This window comes from Planococcus citri, chromosome 2 (genome assembly GCF_950023065.1).
Source record: "Planococcus citri chromosome 2, ihPlaCitr1.1, whole genome shotgun sequence".
Lineage (NCBI taxonomy): Eukaryota > Metazoa > Arthropoda > Insecta > Hemiptera > Pseudococcidae > Planococcus > Planococcus citri.
Window position 1 is genome coordinate 45,644,188 of NC_088678.1, and position 19,059 is coordinate 45,663,246.

Genomic DNA, 19,059 nt, shown 5'->3' on the forward strand with positions numbered 1-19,059 from the left:
GGGTAACTTGACGACGATGCGTGCATAGTGCACTAGCACTACTCGCGAACGTGGCAGTGGCAGTGAGTCATTGCTCCTCGTGCGTCAAGGTTTTGTCAGCTTTCGTGGTTAATTTCGATACCACACATTAACGCGTATAGTATACGTTCGTTCGATTTGTAATAATTGTGGTAATTAGGCCTACGTGCGTTACGTTTTTATTATTAATTTTATTTTTATCAATATGTAGAAGTTCGGAATATGTATCATTGGTTAATCATTATCGTTCATGTGGGTAGCATTTTGGCGCGAAATTTCCAATTACCAAATGGTAAGTACGATTTCAAGTCTGAGCACCTATACATTTACATGCGTAGGTATGGTTCGTTTCAAAAATATTCGTAATGGTATTTGTACACGCGTCGTCGTCGTCGAAGCACATGTTTGCATTTTTATTCTTAGTCACATCGTGTAATATGTGGGTTGGTTTATTGTTGGAGTTTATGGGTAACTATAGGTGTAGGTACCTTCTCAAATCGGTTGAATCTAATCGATTAACAATGAGATTTTTTTGAGAAAAAATATACTTAAGAACCTTTGAATTTTTCAGATTCTGAAGTGAAAACTGTGATTACTGATTTCAAATCATCCCTTTTTGTCTTTATCACTCATTTTTTTCAAAAAACGATCTTGGTGAGTTGGTTATAGAAACTGTTATTTCATTTTATGAAAATCCCTCCTTCTCCAGGACTCTTCTTCCAGCCATAAAATTACTTCAAATAAGTACAGAGACAGGATTGAAGTGCAGATTTAGCATTAATCGGGTCAAACAATTTGATTGAGGAGGATGGATTTCAGTATCTGAAGGTTTTTGTGGTTTAATTCTATGATAAATGGTTTAGAAAAGCGAAGAGAAATGTCTCACTTCGCCGCTCAATACAGAACCCTCTCCCTGTTAAAAAAAAAAATGGACTGATTATTGAAAAATTACCTAGGTACCATATCAGTTGTTACCATAGTCAATTTGCCATATTACATTTTAGACTTCAGGTTCACACTGATCAAGCTTTTAAAAAGTGGCGAGAAGCCCATTACTTACGTTGAAAAAAAAGATTTTTTGAACATGTTGGGCCATATATTTATTTAATTGTGGAAAAATCTCTCAATTTTATTGACCATCCATAACACAAATGAATTGATCGATTACTCTCTACACGATTATGTAAGATCTGAAAATCAGGATTCACTCTTCTGAATATACGTAGGTATAGTACATTTTTTAAAAGTAGGTAAGTAAATTGTTCATTATGGATAGGGTTTTCACCCCAGTCCTCATGTCTTAGATTAACAAAAAATAAGGAATTACTAATCGCTATATTTCAAAAATGTTCGAGTAATTTCAGTTTTTATGGGATTTTAAAATAAACTTCCAGCTTGTAATAATAACGTTTCCAAGCGCCAGTTTCTTTTTTTTTATGAGGGGGGGAGGCTCCAAGTTCATAGGGCTCTCAAATTCTGACATCGAGCTTTATTTTATTTAGGGAGATGTCTCAATTGACAGAAAATTTCTGGTGAAAGATGAGACTAAATTTAAAGAAGAAGGTATCCGGAAATCCGAATTAGGAACACCGTCGATCGAGCAGACGTTGAATCATATTTTTAAATTTTAGTGAATTTTTGAAAAAGTTCAGTGGCAAAATGTATTTTTTGGGCGATAAACGGCAAATTATGATAAAGCTTTGAAATTTGGTATGATAGACTCCCACTTCTCTGAGCCGGAACACTAAAGGTAATTGAGAGAAAAAGATTGATGTATGTACATGGCGACTTCTTGTGAAAAATTTCATCCCCCACCTCTCGAATGCTGTATCACCCCTTTGGATTCGACCCAAATGAAAAATCGATAGAATTTCTGAGATCAGCATCCTTGAAAACCTACATTTCGACATACATGTCCATTTTAGGTGAAAAATTTCATCCCCCACCCCTTGAATGCAGTATCATCCCCTTAGCTTCGACCAAAATGAAAAACTGATAGCATTTCTGAAATCAGCGTCCTTGGAAACCTACATTTCGATATACATGTCGATTTTTTGTGAAAGATAGACCTACTCCCCTATATGGTCTCACCCCCCCCCCCTTGAAATGGAAATTTTTTCGCAAATTTGGGTTCGACGATACAAAAAACATTGATACAACCATTACTATCTCGGTAGCAAGAAAATGTACACTTACGTTGATTACATTTCTAAAATTGATTCGACATAAGCAAGATAAGGGTCAAATTTAACCCCCTCTACTACCTTCCAGGAGGGGTGTTGAAAGTGCCTCCGAGTCTTATTCGATGGCATTTACTTTGTAGTACTCGAAAATCGACATTAGAACCTTCTTCCGCTAATTGTATCCGGTGCACAGTTCAAAAACACGATTTTTGCAAGAAAATGCCAAAAAAAAACGTCAATTTTTAACACTTTTAGACCCCTCTGGCTTCTGTACACCCAGGGTACAGGTATGCGAAAGTATTAATGGTCGATTCGCATTGTAGGTAATTGACCTGTAGAATCCGAAAATGACCATTAAAATTGTCGATGGAAGGTCAGCGTGTCGTCTAGGGTTGAAAAACTGTAATTTTGGGGTATTTTTGAGAAAAATGCAAAAACTTCACTCAGAAAATCTCAAATTTGAGGCATGCCTCTTCTTCAGATTTTGAAAGTAATGGTTTTTTCGAACTCAGCGGGGTTCAATCATGTCATCATGTGGAATTGACACCAATATCGCCCCGTTAGCTCCATTTGGAAAAATGGGGGGTTGAACCCTCCCCCCAATCACCCCCATTCCCCTCCTATGGAACTTGGCGATTGCCTCCCGGGCTTAAAAATTTTCTTTTGGTGTCCTTGTTTATCAAACCAAATTTCAAAGCTTTATCATAATTTGCCGCTTACTTACAGTTTGCCACTAAACTAAACGTAACTCTCTTCTACCTATGTCATGCTTCTTGAGTACTTGAATGACACAGCATCGAGGGTCATAGTTATTGGGTTAACCCTGAGTGGTGTATTTCTATTCGTTTTTCTAGCAAACCAGTTCTAATAATGGATTATTTTTCAAAAATTTCATTTCGCTTTCAAACACTGCTTTAAATCAAAATTTTCTGCTTAAGCAAGTGATTTTTAAATTATGTTCATGAATATGGCCCTAAAATTTCAAAGTGTGGTTGAAAATTTTGTTTTCATAGTTCCTTTATTTCTGAGATCTAATACGATCATTCCGTATACTAAATTTTTCATATTTAACGATACCAAATTTTAATTTTTTGAGAAAATTTAACGAAAACCAAGAAAAATTTTTAATAAGTCGAAAATTTGCTGAGAATAGGAGTGGAAACTTCATAAATGATTTTCTTTTAAATTGTGATTTTGCAGATGTGCCTTCTCTTACCGCAACTCCTCCATTTCGATTTTCAAAAAGTTGTTAAAATTCGTTTTAAATACAGTTTAGCATTTGAAGTTATGTGCAACGGCGTGTATTTTTGAAGTTATGTTTTTTTTTTTAAAATCATCACCCAACATTTTCTACTTGTGAGACAGATGCCTAACTTCCTTTATCAGAATTTTCTAACACAAATCATTTAATTACCTATGGAGGAAAATCAATCCAACCAAATCACAGCGAAAGGAAGTAGATGGGAAGGAAGGGAAGGAAAGGGCAACTGAAATGAAAAATTTAAATGTTGATTGTCAATACTTTCTTATCCTTACATCCATCACCATGTTTAACACCACTTCACAAAACAGATCCTGATCCTGAACTCAACATACTTATAAGACATTGGAGAAAAAAAACGGCCCCTGTTTGAAATTACATAAATATACATGTGGCAAGAACACGCTTCATAAATCATCTCAGTGGCGTATTTTTTCCTGCTATGATAAACTCTTAGCCTTTGAATAAAATTTATAAAGCTTATTGGGAAATATCCGCCGCGAAATGATGACCGGCTTAAAATTCCCTTTTGCTTGTTTTTACCCTTAACAAAGCTTTAAATTATTTCATCCTGACATTGCACTTTTCATTTCGTTAAGTCAGCGTTCGTAAACAATACCCGAGTTTAGAATTGAAATGGAACAACTCGAGTTTCGAATTGTGCACTTTGTCTGGGAAACATGACGATATAAAAAATAAAGTACGTATACATATAGGTAGGTAGAGGTACGCTCTACGAATATGAAAATTACCGTAAACACGACAGCGAATTCCCCCAACTTGAAGTGTTTGAAGTTGATTTTAACAAGGCGGACAAAAAAGTTACATTTTTATTGTATGTCATGCACCTTTTTCTATTTTTTTCTGTTCGAATTACAAAATAGAATAGAAGTAGGTACCTACCTACCTACCTACATATCTAAAGCGCAGGCATGCTTTCGTACATATAAGCAAAAAAGGAGTAGAACTTTTTCAACCTGCCATATTTGTATACTATAATATTTTTCTCGAAACATTTTACCAACATATAGGCGTATAAAGCTATAAGTATAATTATATTTGAAGAAAATTAAAAATACGTATACGTACCGAAATACAATACTTTTATCATGTTGCATACCTCATCAGCTAACATATCACGAATGAAGATTAAAAAGCACGAGAAAAATAAGTTTCATTCACATAAAGCCTTTCAAGTTCTCGAACTCAATCCATTTAAGTTATGAAAAAGAAAAAAAAAACTCATCATTTAGGTACCTATGTGGAAAATATAGCAAAGGTGTAGGAAGTTTCTACCCCTCTCTCATAAAAAAGAAAGAGAAAAAAACTTTCACCCGTACGAGATGGCGAATTTATACGTCGAAAACATTTGCTATTACTGCAAAAATAATACACTCCAATTCAACGACACATATCATAAACTTTGTTGACGTCTAAAGAAAGATCCCTTTTTAAAAACTTCGGTTAAGCTGTCGTATCGACGAATTTTTACATAGAGATGTGTTCTTTTAGATAAACAAAAACAGTCAATCACACTTTTTCCCCTTATAGAAAGTCGGATGTAAAATTTTAATAAAACAGAAGGTAGGTAGCTTATTTTATGCTTGTACCTACTTGTGTCGTATATTCATGTCGAAATATCACTTCAGGTATTATGTGTACTTTTTAGAAAATAATATTTAGATTTTAGAGAGCATCTTACAGTATATGTAGGAGTAGGTAGACTTGTATAGAAATATATTTGATCATTACTCTTTTGATTTTTTTCCTTAATATATATATTTTGCAATTGATATTACGGGTAGGCTTTGAAGCAAAAGCAACGATATACGTACGTATACATATTATATACCCCTATCATATTTTATAAGAAAAAAAAATTGTATCTCGTAACAGATTTCTTATTTAAAAAATCGTTATTTAAAATTGGATACCCGAGTAGACGAATATCATAAACGATATAATATTTTACACCCTTCATTCGTTACTAAATATGCTGCTCAAATAGGTATTGGCGTAAACTGACGAGAATTTTTATAACCTTAGGTCTCTGTTGGATTTTTTTACAACGTTAAGAGATTTACTGCTCGTTAAAAATTTTATACGGTCAAGTGGAGTAGATTTAATGATTCCTACGTTTATGCTTGGAGAATCCGAAACTTCCTCGGGCTTCAGGCTGATAATTCGAACGGTAGCAATAATAAATTTTTCAGCTTATATAGTACTCGTGAGGAGGTGAGTGAATATAATTGACCTTTTATCACGCCATGAATCTTATGCACCACGAACTTTAATCCCATGATCCCCTAACACTTGGGTTTATGGCTTAAAAGTTATATTTTGATAGGTTTTTATATTGCATATGAATTTCTTTATATTTTGTAGAACTTGGTATTTACCTAGTTCCTATACTTTATAGTTAGGTACGTTTTTTGAGAAAAAGTAGACGTGCGATGGTGCAGACTTTCGTTTTGAAACAGTGTTGTACATACATCATTTTTTGCAATTTTCGTAATTTTTAATTATTGAAAAGCAGATAAATACCGCGAAATTTCGGGAGTGACAGTTCAAACGCAAATTTTTGACCAACCTGTAAGTATACATCCCAGAATAAAAAGTAAAAAAAATCGAATTTTCAAATGGTGTGTAACGAACAGATTTTTCGGTACGATATCGTCTGATTCGTCTACACGATCGCTCGACTCGAAAATAATCTCAATTTGATGTTCATTGAAGCCTCCAGCGAGTTTTCTCTGGAATTTACAAATTGGTCAAAAATCCGCAAGAAACACCTAAGTAATCGAGAGGACGCCAAATATGAGCTTCAATCAAAGTTATAGATGATGAAGTTGATCATTTTTGGCCCTTCCAAAACAATTTGAAATATCTGGAGAAATTTGGAAACTCGCTGGAGGCTCCAAAAAAGTTGAATTCCGATTGTTTTCGAGTTGAATGATCTTGTATGAACCCCGCTCGTTATATTACTTCTTTGAAGATTTGATTTTTCACCTTTTCTGGAACTCACAAGTTGCCAGTTGGTCAAAAATTTACTTCTGAGCCGTCACTCCTGGAATTTCGCGGTATAGCCACCTAGCCACCTAAATGGTTAAAAAGGGGTCCCATAAGCGCTACTAATGTTCTTATAGGTGTCGAAATTCATGTTTGGCCTTTCGAGAGTGATTTGAAGTTTCGGGATACAATTATAAAAATTGCTGGAGGCTCCAGAACAGTTCAAAAGTGGTAGTATTTGATGTGTGGGAGTTGAATTGAAGAAATTATTCGCATTGATTCATTTCTCCAAAAGAAATACATGCCTCATGAAAAAATTTAAAAGTTACCTACCCTTTAAACAGCTTTTTAAAAAATTTTAAAATTTGGAAAAATTTCCCAAGAATTTAAAAATCTTACAATTTTAGTTGCGGGGGCTTTACGACATGCTCTTCTGATCCAACTGGATTTGTTTCAAATCATGGCCCCGTTTGGGGGAACAAGCAGTTATGTTAGGTTAGGTTAGTACTTACAGTTCGCTGAGAATTTGCAGTTTGAATAATGAAATTTTCGGAGTACCTACACTTACAGCAATGCATATCTATTCTGAAAACGTTTTAAACAGTGTTAAAAGCTATAGCTTATTTGATAGGTAATGTTTTTTCAACTTTAGGTATAGGTACCTACATGTTTTTCAATCTCAGTTGCAACTAGATAGCCTACACACTTTAATAGGTAATTACATTTGAACTTTTTGAAAATCTGTCCAAATATTTGAATACCTATACCTCAATGAATTTTTCTGAAAAAGTTCTTCGTTTATTTAAATAATTTTTCGTCTCATTTTTTTTTCTTTTGTATCATCACTGGTAACAGTGCTTCCAGATTTTGCCAAAGAATTTTTAAAAAACAGAAATTTCGGTCTCGGTCTACCCCACACTATGCAATCTTGCTTGAAAACGAGCCAAATCGATGTAAAGTGCAGCAGTAGCCTACATCTCACATCTTTCATTCGATTCTCCTTCTCGCACCAGTTGGTATATTCGATGATGGATGTACAGTAGACAATTAGACGCAATTAAAAATTTTCTTATAGTTTTGATTTTGACGTTAGATAAAGGTTCGTCTAATGCAGCACAGTAAGCCATGTATAGGGCACATATCAAGCCCATATATGTACTAACTCCCCCAATTGTTTTATTCCTTTGTGCTGTACGCGGTGATGCATTTTCGTGAAGATGTTTCAACCACATCATTAATCTTCTGCGATAGAATAAAATATATGGAGTTAGTTTTCCTCTCGTTTATTCGTATTGGCCAATGCCATCTTTGAACAAAGAACATAATCGCATTTTCGTGAATTCCATATTACATTTGTCAACTTTATGAAAAATGAAAGCATCCGAGTTTTTTCATTTTATTTTATTCGCTTTTTGATGTGTATTTATGTTTGAATATAACTTGAAAGGTGCATCGATACTTACTAAAAAATTGATGTATCAATTGCCCAAATATAGGGCTAACTGATTTTCCTTCGAGAAAAATACTAGGTAACTTATTTTTGACAGTTTCGCTTCAAGTTTGGAGAACATTTTTTTTAGACTTGCGCGTAGGGGATTCTTTGAGACTTTTTTCGGATGGATAGATAGGTAGGTAGGTAGGTAGGTACTAGGTAGATAGGTATACGTTACGTTTCTATAAGATATGTACACGAGATGCACAGGTAGTGGTAGATTCTAGATTAGGTATAACCCTTTGTAATAGACACCTACTTTATTCTATTCAAATGCAATATCTTCGTTTCTTCGAGAGTAATCGCATCATCTAAAAATCAAATTAACACTTCACAATAAAGGAGATATGCAGTCAGCTCCACACAAAACACGAACGCCCTAACTTTTTTAATATTCTATGAAGAATAATGCATCTGTCATACAATCTGATTTTTCACAGCCAGAGGAAAATTATGACACCCTCCCCCTCGTTACATATTGAAAAAAAAAACAACAACAGAAACTCGAGTGGTCGAATTCGATAAACTCACGGGCATTTTGTTAAATAGTAGACAATGCATCACACGTGAATTTGATATCTTTGATGTGTGTATTTATCCAAGTGTCCAATTCGCGGGCACTTTGTTTGCATTTCGAGATGAATGGCGAATTCGTTAAAATTGTGTGTACCTACTCGACTTGCGACCGAATAAAATGAAGCTTAATAAGGGTAGCGACAGCGAGGGAACTGTCAAGCGAAAGCATTATCAACATCCGACCGCGTCTTCTCGTTATTCTGTCGTAGTACTCGTAGTATTTTCTTCATGCGGACCATGGTGCAATGTGATGGATGAAGTTTTAATTTAGGCTTTATCTCATGCACCCGAAACACGCCAACCACCGCGCCGGTTAGAATGAAAATAGTCGATTCGTTGTTCGTTGTTAGGCAGCAAACAAGCGCCGTACTGCTATACCAAATCAACATGCCAGCGCTGAAGAAAAATCACCCACTAGTTGCTTAACGAGGCAATTGCACACGCTGTTGCAGAGAGTCTGAGAAAAATTTTATCGCAGTTAACCTTTTCGAAATTGATCGTTGTTGTTCTATGTCGAGGTACCTAATCGAGAAAGGTGGGTAGTTAATTGATGAAAAATTCAGCGATTGGTCAAGACTGAAAAATAGGTAGGTGGGTACCTAAAATGTTCTGAGATGGGACGGAAACTTTCAGAATTCAAGTTCCTCATTTTTCGATCTAAATTATACCTGCAGAGGGTGTTTCAAGGTAAATATATGTATTGCATTAGGGTGGATGGGGAGGGGGGAAGTTGGAAGATTTTGACGAAATTCAGTAGAGACGTTCATTTTAAGTTGAAAGTCAATCAGAAAAAAATTCAGCTCTAGAGGTGCCTATGAAGGGGAGATATTATGGAACTTGAAAGAGAAGGAAATTTTGAAAAAGACATGGTTTTTTCCCTCTAGTCCCTACTCAATCTGTTTTGAGAGAAACGGCCCATTCCCAAAAGATAGTTGAGATTCTGCGTTCGACCTAGGCCATTGTCATCAAAATCAAAGACCACTTTTAGGGTTCTACTGAGCTGTTGAGCAAATCGCTTGTTTTTGGGTAAATATTTTAAAATTTTGAGAAAAACAGCCAAAAAATTGTCAATCTTTTTCAGCTGCTGACAAGGGAACCCTCCCACATGATAATCTCGGATTTGAATGAAACTTGGTCTGGTGGAAAGAGGACCTCAAAAAACCCCCCTCATCCTTTGACTCGATAATATCCAAGTGAGCACCACAAGTGCACTTTTTCGACCAGTAATACCAACATAGGTATTTTCAATGATAATTATTTAGGTCAGAGATTGAAAGATGAAACTGCTTTTCAAATTCATAAAGTTTTCTAAGGGCTAGCTTTTAGCTTTCATAAAACCTTTGGCTTTTGCTTTTAGCTTTTGGCTTTCAGCTTTCGGCTTGACAACTTTTTTTTAAAAATGAGGTGAATTGAAAGGAAAATGGAAATTCACAACTACAACGGAAAAAAACGAAAAAACTGAAAGAGGAGGGGGAAAAAATGTGAAAATTGAAAAATAACTCGAAGAGAAACTGAACCAAATAAATTTGCAAAAAAAACTGAATAAATAAATCTTTTGGCTATAGTTTTTACCTTTCAAAAACCCCAAAACTTCCCCGGCTTTCAGTTTTTAACTTTCAGCCAGCTTTCCATCCCTGATTTAGGTACTTAACTGGAGAATTCTGGTCAAAAAACGCCCTTGAGGTGTTCATCATGAACTCAGCTCAAACTTGGATACTGGTTAACATCTCCCAAAACAGGTTGAGAATAAGCTACAACTCGATTTTCAGCTGCTCAAATTGATTTCCACGTATTCTGGAGAAATTTTAAAACTCTGGAGGAATTAAAAATTGCGCTTGAGGCTTCAGAGTGACCGTTAATGGTGAAATTCAATTCGAAAGAGTTGATATTAATTTTAGGACTCATTTTTACTATGTAGATAAATATTTAGGTTTTTTTTTTCTTCAAGCATATCTAATACCAAATATCGAAAAATCCATTTGGGCAACATGAAAAGGTGCGGACCATGCTCTTCTGAATTTTATTTGAGAACTTTTTATGAGATTTCTTGAAAGTGGAAAAATCCAAACATACGTTGAAGGCTCTAAAACGGATCGACGCCATCAACAATTTACTGATCGAGAGGTTATACTTGTACCTAATAATTTCAACTCAAAATTCTGTCTCATTCCAGTCTTGAAATCAACTCTACCTTCTTTTTTTTTAAAAGTTTGAACACGTTTAGCATATAAGTTTCAAACTACATAATTAAATTATTACCTGCGCTCGAGTACTCGTAAAATTATAATTTTGATCAATTGAAATATGAAGTCGTTAGAAATAGTCAAGAAGAGTTTTCCGAGATCATAAAGCGTATTTTATTCGTACCTTCTACATCCATAATAAATGTACTTTAATAGGCTGGTATCCTATAATCGTGGATTTAGTCTGCAGATTGCCTTGGTATTTCTCCCCCCTTACAATCGATACTCGAGGGGTATGCAACCTTACATACACTTGTGAGATTTAAGTTACCTAACCTATGGATTAGGGGTGAGTACAATTTGATACAAAATTTGCACTTTGTGTCTCCTCCAGGGACCCCAAGTGTTGGTACTATAGGCTGAAAAAAGCGTTTCTAAATAAGCGAATATAGAATAGACTTGATATAATTCTGTTTTTTGTTCAAAAAAAAAAAAAACTTTTTCAAGGGATGTAATTTTTTTAAAAGTACACCTTGGTACAAAACGTTTTTTAAAAACTCGGTAGAAAGTTTCTTTTAAAAAGTACATCAAGACATGGTTAATCTGGATTTCTTTTTTCCGTCTGCGTCGTTTCACGAATGACAGACATTTGCTGGCTTTTACAGTTCACACTTAAATATTAGGGGTTGCTGTTCCGACATAGGGAAGAGTTGGCTCGCGTATTTTCCCCCTATTCATCACTGTCATCGCGTGATTCACTTCCCCTGCGTAACGGCTACTTCCTACATATAATATGTACGCGTATAAGAACTGCGACGAAATTTAAGGGTTGGAGCTGATTGGCAAAAAGGTAGCAAGAGCAACTGACAGAAGACCGAAGGCAAACTTTATGTTCAAATTCTGATCGATAAGCAATTACAGCGGTGATAGAAGCTATTCCACAACAAATCTAATACCTACTACATGTATGAATCGAATTGGAAATACGATTCTTTTTTTGCTGAATTTTACCTACCATTTTAGAAGCGATGTAGACGTACATGTATATCGAATATCCACATCGAACGCTATATTCAATTCAGTTTCGTTCCGTTGACGGAAATTACTTTTCAGTTTAGGTACAGCGAAATGCAAATATGCCGGTATAATTTTTTTTTCTGTAAATTTGTATGTTTGGTAAACTTTATTATCGATGTATCGAGGATTAAAAGCTTCTGTTGAAGTAAAAATATAATTACGAATGGATATCTACAATTACCTACCTGCATTATTTAATGTATTTCAATCATTACGAATGCATATTCAAATACGTCTATCAACAAAGCCCGAAACACATAAAATCAATACACATACGTTAGATACATATCCTAATTATATACTTTTTTTTTATTTTTTTTTTACCTATGTTGGATACTTATATTATTAGGCTAAGGTTCATGCATCGTAGAAAACCTAAAAGGAAATTGAAAGTTCCCTCGAGAGTAATACGGAAGAATTTATCGTTATCACACTCGTACAAAATTTTATCATAACGCAACAATGCTCAATAAAGTGAAACACATTACGCTATGTTCATTAAGTTAATGCAAATTGGATTGATAGACATCTGGGGTAGGTGGTAATTTTCGATCAAAATTCACGATTCCAATTGCATCATGAACTTCACTCACTCTCGGGACGAGTAACGTACCTTTTTCTTCTACTTCACTCACGCTAGTTTTTTTTTATTTTTTTTATTAGACGGTTGACCCGAGAATAAAACTTTTGTGAATGGGAAACTTTAGTTTTAAAACTTGACATATTTTACTCTCCTAATGATTTAAGGTATGAAACGAAATTATGTAGGCAATTTTATAAACACAGCAAAGTGAGTGAACCTTTTTGCGAGGTTTAATCTTATTAATTCGTTAAAACTTTGTACTGAAAATATTGATTCGAAAATAAAATGAGAAGTTAAAAAGCCTGTTTCCCTAAATATTTTTATAACCCTCGTAAAAATGAAAAATTCATGGTACATTGTCATGATATTATTTTTATGTTACCCGTTTCCATTTTTGTTAATCAGTAACAATACACGAAATAAAGTCGTAAACTTCAAAGCTCGCGTAGCTTACCGTTGAAAAAATAAAATGGAAGAACCAACTGTGTAGTAAAATTTACTGGTATTTTGAAATTTTTATTACCTACCTGGTATTTTTCGATTCTTGCAGGTGCTTATTTTAAATTAAAATATGATTAAATATGCAAGATGAATGCATGCTCTGGATTAATTGTATGCAATCCTAATTACTTACCTTCTGTTTCAGATTTCTCAGATTCTGATGATGACGAAGTGGCTGCTAATATTGATGATTACGGGTCTGTGGATGAATCAGAAAATTATGATGATGATATTAGGTAAGCTCTATGAGGCAAAACAAAATTGAATGTGTAAAAAATACGTGACAAAATAAAAATGTGGAAAAGGTACACCTTAGGTTACTATCTTGTGATACATAGATGTAAATAGGTACTCGTATGAAATACGTGATAGAACGAGCTTGCATTACGTTAAAATATGTATGTTGAATGTTGAACTCCTTCTTTCGTGGTAGGTAAGCCTAAAAAAATAAATTCTTCAACAATACGTACCCTCGCTTTTTAAAATCGTTCTTATAAAATATTCACTAGTGAATTTTACCCTCACAATATTGAAATATTTAAATGAAAACGGATATTTATTGTTCCTTTATTAATCTTACAAAAAATATTCGAATTTTTGAACCTATATTTTTATAAATCGAACAAATGTGCAAAAAAAGTTCGCTGCAACCATAATTATATAGGTACCTACCTTACCTACTTACTTCGATACCTACCGACCTAATTGAATTTATGAATCTCTAACGAAATGAGTAAATACTAATTCGTAATAAAAAAATTCTTTGTTTAATATTTTGTTTCAATTTTTTCAGGCTACACAATAATGAAAATACCACATCACAAAATATCTCAGGTAAGCTTAATGCACCTTATTAATCTGAGCTATTCAATGAAGAATGGCATTTACCTATTGGATAATATAACCAAAATAGTAGGAATGATATAATTTGCTTTATTTCTCGTAGATTCATTACGATTTATTCGAGAGCTGAAGAATATTACCCGCACTTCTGGTGAAACGGTGAAATTAACCTGCGAAGTGCACACAGATCCATTATTAGTCGAAATCAGATGGTTCAAAAATGACGTACCAATATTAATTAAACGAAAATCGAGAATCACAGAGAAGAACACGATTGGAAAACAAAGGACATCTCTTATATCTCGTCTCAAAATTGCAAATTTAGAAGTTCACGATAGTGGTTTTTATAAATGTACTGCTACGAATAATGTTATTTCAAAATCTTCTACAGGGATTTTGAATGTTAAACCTGGTCAGTGGGGTGAGTACCAGATTCTCATTATTATATGGAGTGATGAATGATGATTTGGCAAATACATATTAACGTTTGATTACTTTGATTTGATCAACTATTTAAAAATGTACATCTACATAAGTATTTTATTTTTCAGGACAGAATTCTGGATCTCATGATTTACCGGACTTTGAACCGTCGATTCCAAATTTTCAAACAATCCTGAAATCGTAAGCATGTCAAAATTTTTGCATTTTCATTTTATTATTAATTAATTAACAATGGGAAATCAAGCTTTCTTTTAGTTTCAACTTTCAAGTTTCAACTTGTACGTAGGTAGGTCTGTAGCCCGCCCCGGGTCTAGGTACATTTATGTACTATAAAAAAAATTAAAATTTTGTAATAAGTTGACATATAACGTGAAACTGGATGGAAAAGTTGGTAACGAAATTTTTTTTTCTTTCAAAAATATGGCACTGGAATTACGTAGGTTCACTTTTTTGGTTCAATGAACCAAACAATGAACACTGAACAGTGAACACTGAACAGTGATAGTGAAGTTGAAGTGAAAAATAATTGACAAGATAACACACTTGAAAGAAAAAAGTTCTAATTACTACAGAGGAAACTAATTAATTTATTATAAACACAATGAACACCTATAAACACACAGTAGAATATTGACTGATATGGCGATTTTCGAGCTTCTCAGTTCTCTGTGATCAGCTGTGTGGCTGATGTTAGTGTATTGATTTTTCTCTGTAAATAATTTCAATTTGGACTATGGACTCTTGAGTGAATGAAAACTTCAAGTTTTGTTACAATAATCTTTCATTGGCATAAATCCTCATTCGAACAGCATCCATATTTTTCCGCCCGAGTGCTTCCATATCTAGTGAAACCTCAAGTTGTGAGGAACTAATTTCATCTGCCGGCTTCTCTACTGTAAGATTTTTCATTATGACTGTTAACATTGATACGTCTTGACCTTATTGTCACGAAACTAAGCTCTTCATAGTGATGAGAAACTTTCGAAACCATATTTTTAAATATCCATACAATTTAAACATGATTCTGATTTGGTCAGTTTCCATTTTGTATGTTAGTAATGTTTCTTAATTTTGATTTGATTACAGACCAAACATCAATATTATAAACAAGAACTTCAACTTGAACGGTAACATGGGTGCAAACGCAGCTCCTCCAAATTTCAATATTGGGCCCATCTATCCTTATCCTGTATGTGAAGTAAGTATACGATCATCTAACACATTGTAACACTTTTTTGTTACTTATTTGAAGAATTACTCAAATTTTAAATGTATCGTTTCGTAGCCGTATCGAGGAACATACTGTAAGAAATATCTCGGCGAAAATAACGTATTTATACCAGCCAATGTATCCCAAGTTCTTATAGAGGCGAAGATTGCAGATGCCTTCAAAGTCATCAACCACTCGGAGTAATTTTTCTCATTACCTAGAATCGCTAGTCGAAAATTTATCACCACTAATATATTTGAAATTAATTTACAGCGATTTATCAAAATCGTGCGAAATGTTCGCTATCCCAACGCTTTGTTATTTTGCTCTTCCTCTTTGTAAACATTCGAAAATACCAACGCCAGAATTCATATGTCAGCAGGTAAATGAATATTTTTATCTTAATTATGTAATGTTTTATGTTAGTTGTAATTCGAGTGATTATTTCAGGACTGTAAAATTTTGGAAGATGACATTTGTAAAATAGAATACGCTATAGCCAAGCGTCATAATTTAATTGGTAAAAGATTTGCTATGCCGGATTGCGTTGGACTTCCGTTATTTGATTGTCGAAGTTTAGGATTACCCCAACCAGAGCAAAATAAAAGTAACTATACGGAGTTTGAGTGTTTTATCATCCATAGTGTAAATTATTAAAATATGGTTGTTTGTAGACGATCATTGTTATTGGGGCGATGGTTCAAAATATCGAGGAGTCGTAGACGAAACTGAATCAGGAAATAAATGCATACCGTGGAATCAAGCTGCTCATCGTATTACAATCGAGACTCCTGAATTAATCGGTGGCCATAATTATTGTCGAAATCCGGGTCAGGAACGTAAAAGACCCTGGTGTTACACGGCGGATAAGAAAGAAGAAGCGTGTAACATTCCTGAATGCAGTATGTTCATTTTATCGCGTAACTCATCCTCGTATCATTATGAAGTTCTAATGGAATAAAAATCTGTGCATGATTTCAGTTGATAATACCAGTCTTCAAAATACGATAATAGCTGTCTGTGGGTTGGTGACTTTTCTATTTTTCATAATATGCTACGTGTGTTGTACTCGAAGACGAGCGCGTAGAAAGAAACGCGAACAAATTATCTCAAATAAATTCAAGGTACGTATTTCTCAACCGAATGTTTCCTCTTTATCACCATCGATTCTTTTAATTACCATTTTTATGTTGCAGATGTCTCCTGGCAAAACAAACATCGTTAAAATGAAACCCGGAAGCGATTGTAACGTCAACAGCAGTAAACTAGAGATGTCTTCTTTGATTCCTACATCTGCGAACTCTAGTCAAAAATCAGAACGTCGTCCTCCAGCTGCCAAAGTATTCGAGTTCGACTTCTCCGCCATTAAATTTGAAGAAGAGCTCGGCGAAGGAGCTTTTGGTAAAGTATACAAAGGAGAAGTAATCACACCAACTGGCGACAGGATGATGGTAGCGATTAAAACGCTTAAGGAGAACGCGAATTCTAAGACTGTTGGCGAATTCAAAAGAGAAGTCGAACTCATGTCTGAGTTACGTCATCCAAATATCATCAGCCTTTTGGGAGTTTGCATGTCGAAAAGACTCTGTATGTTGTTTGAATTCATGTCGTGTGGTGATCTACATGAATATCTTATTGGACATTCGCCTAATCAAGACGTACCTCGTAATAACATGGAACCTATTCTAGAACAGGAGGATTTACTCAATATTGCTATTCAAATAGCAGCTGGTAATTATATTTAATGGGCGCGATTTTCTTCTTGTGAAATTTATATTAATTGGTATTTTATTTTCAGGAATGGAGTACCTTTGTAATCAACATTTCGTGCATAGGGATCTGGCCACTCGTAATTGCCTAGTTGGTCATAATTTAATGGTAAAAATATCCGATTTTGGACTCTCCAGAGATGTGTACTCGTCTGACTATTACAGGTTTGTTGAGCAATCAACATTCATGCGTTGAATTTGAATTCATCTGTAGGTATAATTAATTACTTACATCAACATTCTTTATTTCAGAGTTCAAAAATCAGCATTGTTACCAATTAGATGGATGTCTCCGGAATCCATTTTATACGGTAAATTTACCGTAGAATCGGACATTTGGAGTTTCGGGGTTGTCCTATGGGAAATCTATAGCTACGGATTACAGGTATGTAAACACGCCTCAACTTACTCCCCTCATCGTGGCATCAGGTTTTTCTAAAGATCTGCTTCTTTTGCAGCCATACTTTGCGCATAATAATCAAGACGTTGTTGATATGATTCGATCTCATCAAGTCCTGTCTTCGCCAGAAGGTTGTCCGCCAAGAATGTATGCTCTTATGATTGAATGCTGGAATCAAGTACCTAGTCGAAGACCTCAGTTTGCTGAAATACATTCTCGACTTGTTCAATGGCGTGACACTTGCAGTAGCAGTGATAAAACTGATTCTACTCAGCTGTCTCATAATCCGCATAAGATTCAACATCACCATCATCACCATCATGGTTACCCAGCCTCTGTTCATGGTATGATAATGAAATAAATATGAGAGTGATTTTTAATTTTTTTTAATGTGTTGTGTAAAATCAGCGATAAGACTATTCTCGACGTATGATTTTTTTTTAATTCGATTGTGTTGATAAATTATGCCTATTAAGTTCCTTAATGATTGCATTTTAGTTTTTATTCGCCCTATCTGGTTATAGGTTACGATTTTTTATTTTAAAAAATTGGTGTTATTGCAAGCTTTTTGTCAACGTAATACGTAGATTTGTATATCATTTTTGATATTTTTCCAGACAGCTCGATTTTAAATGGTACCTACTCCGTAAATTGCACTATTTTTTAGTTTCAGTTACCTCATCTCTTTGTGTTTTTGCATTATTTTTTATCATTTTGTGAATATTTTTAACGGTTTTTATCTTTATATTTTTTTTATGTTTTCATATTCATTTTTTTATTCATCGGACGAATGAAATACTTCATTATTTATATACTCGTACTTTTGTGAAATACTTTCGTTGTTAATTCAACTTTCGAATGTGTTCGTTCTCGTAAAAACTCAATTCAAATCAATGCATCTTCATTTTTATACGTTTTTATATATTAGAAAATAATTAATACGTGTAGATCTTGTATCATGTTGCTGAAGTAACATTCGAACTTTCTAAAAAAAAGAAAAATCTTCTATACTGATTAATCATACCTTTAGTTCATAATACTCCGCAAAATTGAGTATCACTTTGTTTAGTTGTTCACTTTCACAGTTTTAATTTCAACATTTTTGTTTCCTGTGAACGTGATTTTCCTATAGGTTACCAAAGATGCATTTTTTAAATACCGAGTCCATCTCGTGAGATCATTATTGGAAATCGTCAAAATTTTTCTCATCAGTCGATGTGGCCAATTACAGAGTTTTTCTCTTTATGTTAATTGAATAAGCTAAGTATATTTTAAAGCAGAAACTCGATGGTTGAAATCATTTTTTTGTGTATTATTGGAATAGATTTTTTTGTTTTAATAGTTTTTTCGATAATACTAGTCAAGTGTGGCCATTTATACGATATTACCTATAATTATGTGTAAGCAATACTTTTTAAATAAAAATTGGACAGTTGTATTTCTTTCTATATGATCGATATTTCTGAATAGGTCCGCGTAATTCACAAAAATATGAAAAATAAAAACAACA

The 19,059-nt window shown here is 34.2% G+C and overlaps 1 protein-coding gene across 1 annotated transcript; it reads left to right on the forward strand.

Moving 5' to 3' along the window:
- The first annotated feature begins 12 nt into the window (after nt 1–12).
- On the forward strand, nt 13–18,987 carry LOC135836083 (tyrosine-protein kinase transmembrane receptor Ror-like). Its single transcript, XM_065350677.1, has 15 exons — nt 13–310; nt 13,029–13,119; nt 13,677–13,717; nt 13,830–14,147; nt 14,278–14,350; nt 15,257–15,368; nt 15,456–15,580; nt 15,654–15,762; nt 15,831–15,987; nt 16,055–16,282; nt 16,362–16,504; nt 16,577–17,111; nt 17,179–17,314; nt 17,402–17,534; nt 17,608–18,987. Exons 1-15 carry the CDS (start codon nt 241–243, stop codon nt 17,908–17,910), a joined length of 2,574 nt encoding a protein of 857 aa, XP_065206749.1. The 5' UTR covers nt 13–240; the 3' UTR covers nt 17,911–18,987.
- Nucleotides 18,988–19,059: the final 72 nt, after the last annotated feature.

Coding starts and splice junctions, on each gene's coding strand:
- LOC135836083 (XM_065350677.1), top strand. CDS start 241: ATGTATCATTGGTTAATCATTATCGTTCATGTGGGTAGCATTTTGGCG. Junction 13,120..13,676: donor AATTATGATGATGATATTAG/GTAAGCTCTATG, acceptor CAATTTTTTCAG/GCTACACAATAATGAAAATA. Junction 16,505..16,576: donor TTATCTCAAATAAATTCAAG/GTACGTATTTCT, acceptor TTTATGTTGCAG/ATGTCTCCTGGCAAAACAAA.